General features: G+C 41.1%; 1 protein-coding gene across 1 annotated transcript in view; it reads left to right on the top strand.

Moving 5' to 3' along the window:
• The window catches only part of LOC135200940 (protein bark beetle-like), a 129,355-nt gene that overhangs the window by 97,682 nt on the left and 25,175 nt on the right, over positions 1 to 6,498 (top strand). Inside the window, 7 exon segments of the mRNA XM_064229714.1 lie at positions 236 to 530; positions 1,158 to 1,415; positions 2,457 to 2,710; positions 4,403 to 4,570; positions 4,573 to 4,613; positions 5,034 to 5,264; positions 5,972 to 6,096. Coding sequence (XP_064085784.1) covers positions 236 to 530; positions 1,158 to 1,415; positions 2,457 to 2,710; positions 4,403 to 4,570; positions 4,573 to 4,613; positions 5,034 to 5,264; positions 5,972 to 6,096 — 1,372 coding nt within the window.

The following is a 6,498-nucleotide window of genomic DNA, read 5'->3' as shown; positions in this document are numbered from 1 at the left end:
AAGACTCACTGGGATTTTTTTTAAGCCAGTGAGTCACGACTCATCATCTTTGTGGACTTTTTAAACTCAGTGAGTCGTGACTCGTAGTTATAACGACTCACGATTCACTGACCCAACAAGATGCAATTATAATGACTCATGAATCAATGATTTTAATAGCCACAATGATACTCACTGACTCCACCATCTCTCCCCCCTTCTTCCCCCTTTCCCCCCTTTCCACCGCCCTTAGGTTTCTCCATCCACAAATTCGAGCACCTGGACGTCTACAACCGCATCCACGACCCGAACAGCCCCAATCACGCCCACGCCCACCCGTTCGTCCACGGCGCCACGACCTTCTCCGCCCACCGCTCCATCCTGGAGTGGGTGGAGGTGAGGGGCGCGGGCATCCTGCACAACGACAAGTCCCCCGCCATCATGTCCTTCCACGAGACGCCCGCCCTGAGGGGCGTCACCGTCAAGGACTCCGCCCACGACGGGGTCACTATTGTGTCTGCTACGGACGCCTTCGATATGCTCTACAACACGTGAGTGTCTTCGGGAGAGAGAGAGAGAGAGAGAGAGAGAGAGAGAGAGAGAGAGAGAGAGTTAACTCAGTGCTGGAATTTGTATAGCATTTGCTATAGAGAGAGAAAGAGTTTGTATGTGTGAGAGAGAGTTTAAGAGAGCGAGAGAGAAAGATTATGAGTGTGTGTGCACGTGAGAGAGAGAGAGAGAGAGAGAGAGAGAGAGAGAGTTTGATGTGTAAGAGAGAAAGATTGTGTGTGTGCATGTGAGAGAGAGATAGAGAAAGCTAGAGAGAGAGAGAGAGAGAGCTTGTGTGTGAGAGAGAGTTTCAGAGTGTGAGAGAGAGAGATTATGAGTGTATGCATGAGAGAGAGAGAGAGAGAGAGAGAAAGAGAGAGAGAAAGAGAGATAGAGAGAAAGTGGCACAGTGTTTTGGAGTGAGAGAGAATGAGAGAGAGAGAGTTAGAGTGTGTGTTTGTGTGAAATTGTGAGTGTGTAGTTTTGCTTGTGTGTGTGTTGTGTGTGTGTGTGAGAGAGAGAGAAGATAGAACCTCGACTCTAAGAGACGAGACAGAGAGAGAGAGAGAGAGAGAGAGAGAGAGAGAGAGAGAGAGAGACTCACCCACCCCACTAATTCCTCTCCACAGCTTCCAGAACAACCTGGGCTTCGGAATCTCCCTGATGGGGCTGACGGGTGAGACGCGTGAGTCGGAGGAGTCCTCCTTCTTCCCCCTCACTCACCTGCGGCTTCCCTACCACATGTTCGGCATGGTCGACATCTGCGACTCGACCAAGGAGCTGGTCATCGAGGAGCGAGTCGTCCTTTACTACAAGTACGACAACAGGCCCGTCGACTGCGTCAAGATATTCTCGTCCGTGTTCGACGTCAAGAATTTCGGGTTCAGGTGAGGAGACACACACCTGTAGGATAGACACCTGTAGAAAATAGACACCTGTAGAATGTTACATTTGTCGTCTATACACCTGTAGAATATAACAAATATACACCTGCATAGTATACGTAGGAAATAAACTTGTAGGGTACACACCTGTGGAATGTACACCTGTGGAATGTACACCCGTAGAATGTTACATTTGTCAGCTATACACCTGTAGAATATAACAAAAATTAATACCACCCTGTAATAGGAATATCGTAGTAAATAAACTTGTATGATACTAGTAATAAACCTTGTATATAGAACACTTAGAATTGTTACGCTTTGCGTCGTCTATACACCTGTAGAATGTAAACCTAACGAATATACACACGTATAGTATACATATAAACTTGTTGGATAGACACCTGTAGGATAGACACCTGTAGAATGTTACATTTGTTGTCTATACACCTGCAGAATATCAACGTAACGAATATACACCTGTATATTATGTGTAGGATATAAACTTGTAGGTTATACACCTGTAGAATGTATATCTGTCGTCTATACACCTGTAGAATATAAACCTAACGTATATACTCCTGTATAGCATACCTAAGATGCTATACAGAGTATACACCTGTGTATTTGTATAACATTCTTGTACATGTATACTTACGTGTCATAGATACGTATGCATGTTTGTACATTCGACTGATGTTAAATATATATTTGTATATATATATATATATATATATATATATATATAATATATATATATAATATTATATATATATATATATAACACAACATTAATAATATGTATGAAATGCATAGGAGGTGATTTTCTACCTTGATTTTAGCCTATTCAACAATACTTTTTCTCCTGGTTATTAAGACTACCAGTTTGTAAAACAACAGCCTAGTGTTGTATTAACTTATAACCAAGTCCAGCAAAAGGAAGGTAAAGTTATAGTAGATAATAATAACAATAATGAAGTCCAATGGTAAAGTTGTAAATTATGACAATTAAAAATAAAAATCTACTTTTTTTTTGTCAAACAGGCTCCTACAGTTCAACCTCTACAACTCGACCGAGGATCCCATGCTGCCGGACAGGATCGTCCTATACGACGGAGACGTCTACAACCAGACGACCCAGGTCCTGTCGGAGATCCACATGAACAGCGGGAACCACATGAGGTTCTTCAAGACCGAAGGGACGCGCCTCAGCATCGAGCTGCACGCGACCGGAGCCTCCGGGGACATGGGATTCACCGCAGAGATCGTCACCCTGCCCATCTCTGATCTGGGAATCAGTGAGTTTGGGAGATGAGGTTATTTTTTAATGTTTTTTTTGGACAGGATTGAGGAATGAATCCTTGCTCCCTACCTACGTAACCTCCCACCCCCCCCCAAACACACACATACATAGACTTACACACTGGCAGAAATTCTATGATCCGAGGTGAGTGACTGGAACCAGTGAATTGGGGAAAGGTTTTGCCATATGTATATTTACTGGAGCGAGGTTGCACGACCTGTGTCCATGCCTCCCTCCTAATCCCTTCACCCCGGCCCCAGAACACACACACACACACACACAGGTAGAGAAATACGCTATGACTAAAGGTAAACACTATTTGATAATGTCCCTCAGGGTAGGGACGTACCATCTCAACCCTCTCTTAGCTTTTTCGTTAATTTCGTGACGTCAAGGGGAAACTAACATAAAAATAAATAAATAAATAATTAATAAACATAAATCACTATCAAATAATTAAAAGAATGATTCACAAGTGGCGAACGCCGCTTTCAAGAAAGATTCCGTGATGAAACCATTTTGCCATCGTTCTCGGTAATGACCAGTTGATCATCACTACCCATTCACATGAGTAATGACTCGCGAGTAATGACGAGTAATGACTCATCGGGCCGAAGAAATGGCCAGAGGGCCATCGCTATGAATTGCTTAAGCCTTCATTAAAAGGACACGTTGCTGTGTTGTGCATTAAAAATGTGAGATGAGGTTGGTACAAGGGAGATGAGAGAATGAAAGAATAATTTTTATGTATATTATTATTTTGTTGTATATTTGGAGACTAGACTGTTAAGATCAGAAATGAAAGACTAGTTTTTAATTATATATTATTATTTTATTGTTTATCTGAAGATCAGAAATGAAAGAATATTTTTTGATTTCATGTTATTTTGTATATTTGGAGGCTGGTCTGTTAAGATCAGAAATGAAAGAATATTTTTTTATCTATATTATTATTTTGTAGTATATTTGGAGATATGGGTGTTAAGATCAGAAATTAAAGACTATTTATTGATTATATATTATTAATTTGTTGTATATTTGGAGAACGGACTGTTAAGATCAGAAATGAAAGAATTTGTTTTCATTTGATATTATTTTGTTGTATATTTGGAGAATATTTTTTTATTATATATTATTACTTTGTTGTATATTTGGAGACTGGACTGTTAAGATAAGAAATGAAAGAATAAGTTTTTTTATTTGATATTATTTTGTTGTATATTTGGAGAATATTATTTTTATTATATATTATTACTTTGTCGTATATTTGGAGACTGGACTGTTAAGATCAGAAATGAAAGAATAATTTTTTATATTTGATATTATTTTGTTGTATATTTGGAGAGTATTATTTTTATTAGTATATTAATTACTTTGTTGTATATTTGGCGGACCGCACTGGAACTGTTTTAAGATCAGAAATGAAAAAAGAATAAATTTTTTTCTATTTGATATTTTTGTATATTTGGAGAGTATTATTTTTATTATATATTGTTACTTTGGTGTATATTTGGAGACTGGACTGTTAAGATCAGAAATGAAAGAATATTTTTTTATTTGATATTATTTTGTTGCATATTTGAAGAGTATTATTTTTATTATATATTATTACTTTGTTGTATATTTGGAGACTGGACTGTTAAGATCATAAATGAAAGAATATGTTTTACGTCACAACTCATTTCAGATCGTAACATCCTCCACAACCTGACGTACAACCAGTTCTACGACAACGTAGGGGGCGCCGTGTTCGCCGCCACCGCGGGGGAGGTGAACCCCTGGGTGTGTTTCTCCTTCAGTAGGATCGAGAACAACGGCAGGCAGCTCTACGCTAACTTCACCACCACGAGGGCGGCCCTCACCTCGACCTTCAGAATATGCAGGATGTCTACTTCAAGGTCAGTTGGGAATCACACGAAATTTATTGTTTTGGGGCCTAATTTTGTATATTTACATGACTTTTGTTTATTTCCAGTTGTTATAGTTCTGTCTCAAGAAGTTCCTCTCTCTCTCTCTCTCTCTCTCTCTCTCTCTCTCTCTCTCTCTCTCTCTCACTTCCACGTGAACTTGAGAAGCAGTTTAAACTTTATCAATTTCTGTTAGGCTTAGGTGCCTAAGGTAGCTAGCCCCTCTCTCTCTCTCTCTCTCTCTCTCTCTCTCTCTCTCCTTCCTTTATTCCCTCTCTATCTCTCTTTTCCTTCCATCCCTCTCATTTCACAACCCTAACCATCTACAAACCACGAAGCCTTCCACCACAACTCCTTCGTCTTCTCCATCCATCGTCATGTTGTTGTTCTTCTGTACCCCCCAAAAAACAGAACAACCTGGTCCGCAACAACACCGGGGGCCTGTACATCCTCGCCGGCTCCATAGGAGCCGCAACGAAGCTCCAAGCCAACGTGACGAACAACCTCTTCGAGGGAACGCTCCACTGGCCCGCGCTCCATATCGAATCGCGGGAGAACTCGGCCTACCAGCACGCCCTCATCGCCTACAACGACTTCAGCTGGTCCTTCTCGCCTTACCATGACGTCATCACGCTCGGGCAGGTGAGATTTGGGGGTGGGGGGAAGGGGGAGGGGAATGCCTATTTTTTAATATAGATCATATCTTTTTGTTTTCAAAATGAGGACACTGTGTGTCATTTGAAACATCTTTTGCATAATGTCGATAAGTATCATGGAGAGAGAGAGAGAGAGAGAGAGAGAGAGAGAGAGAGAGAGAGAGAGAGAGTTTTAGGGGGGAAGGAGTGGGGGAAGGGGTTGGGGGGTGGGTTTGAGTTGAGGGTTATGGCTCTTTTTAGGTACAGGTCATAATTTTTTTTTTTATCCCTCCCAAAATGAGGACACTGTGGGTGTTCATTTGAAACATCTTTTGCAAATAATGTTCCGATAAGTATCTTGGAGAGAGAGAGAGAGAGAGAGAGAGAGAGAGAGAGAGGTTTTTTTGTCAGTTAAAGCAACTTTTGCATACTGTCGATTAAGTATCATGGGGGGAGAGAAGTGAGAGAGAGAGAGAGAGTTTTTGTCAGCTACAGAATCTTTTGCATAAGCTCAGAGAGAGAGAGAGAGAGAGAGAGAGAGAGAGAGGAGAGAGAATCACTCTAACTAAACATAAATCCCCTTAAAAAAATAAAATTAATATACCCCATTTACCCAACAAAATGAAACCAAAATATAAAACCCCCCTCCCCTCCCCTCCCTTACTCCTTATTACGGCGTCCTTCGCCGATCTTATAACGCGCCCGCTCCTGCAGGTCGTGTCGGTGTTCACCCACAACTACGCCCACAGCAATATCGGCAGACACATCCTGGATATTTACGGCTTCCAGAAGGTTCGCCTTCCAGTCTACCAGACGACCTCTCATAACAGCTTAGCCAAGTACGTGGGGTTACGTATGTGTCACTTGAGAGGGATGATATACCTTGTTGGTGTTGTTGTTGTTGTTGTTCTTCGCGCTGTTGCTCTTTTTGTTCTCCCTGTTGTTCTTTTTGTTCTTCTACTTTTCGTTCTTTTCGTGGTTTACATCTTGGGAGAAACGATATACATTGTTTTTGGTGTTGTTGTTGTTGATCTTCTTCTGCTGCTTGTTTCTTTTTGTTGTTGTTCTTCTCGTTCTTTTTGTTCTTCTGTTTCTTGTTCTTACGTAGCTTATATCTCTCTTGGGAGGGACGATATACCATGTTGTACTTTTTGTTCTTCTTACTGGTCTTGTTCTTGCTCTTGTTCTTGTTCTCGTCTTGTTCCTTTGCTTGCTCTTGTCCTTGTACGTTTGGTTCCTCT

The sequence above is a fragment of the Macrobrachium nipponense genome, chromosome 27 (genome assembly GCF_015104395.2).
Source record: "Macrobrachium nipponense isolate FS-2020 chromosome 27, ASM1510439v2, whole genome shotgun sequence".
NCBI classification, from domain to species: domain Eukaryota; kingdom Metazoa; phylum Arthropoda; class Malacostraca; order Decapoda; family Palaemonidae; genus Macrobrachium; species Macrobrachium nipponense.
Note: the sequence above shows the minus strand (reverse complement) of the source record. Positions and strands in the feature narration are given on the sequence as shown.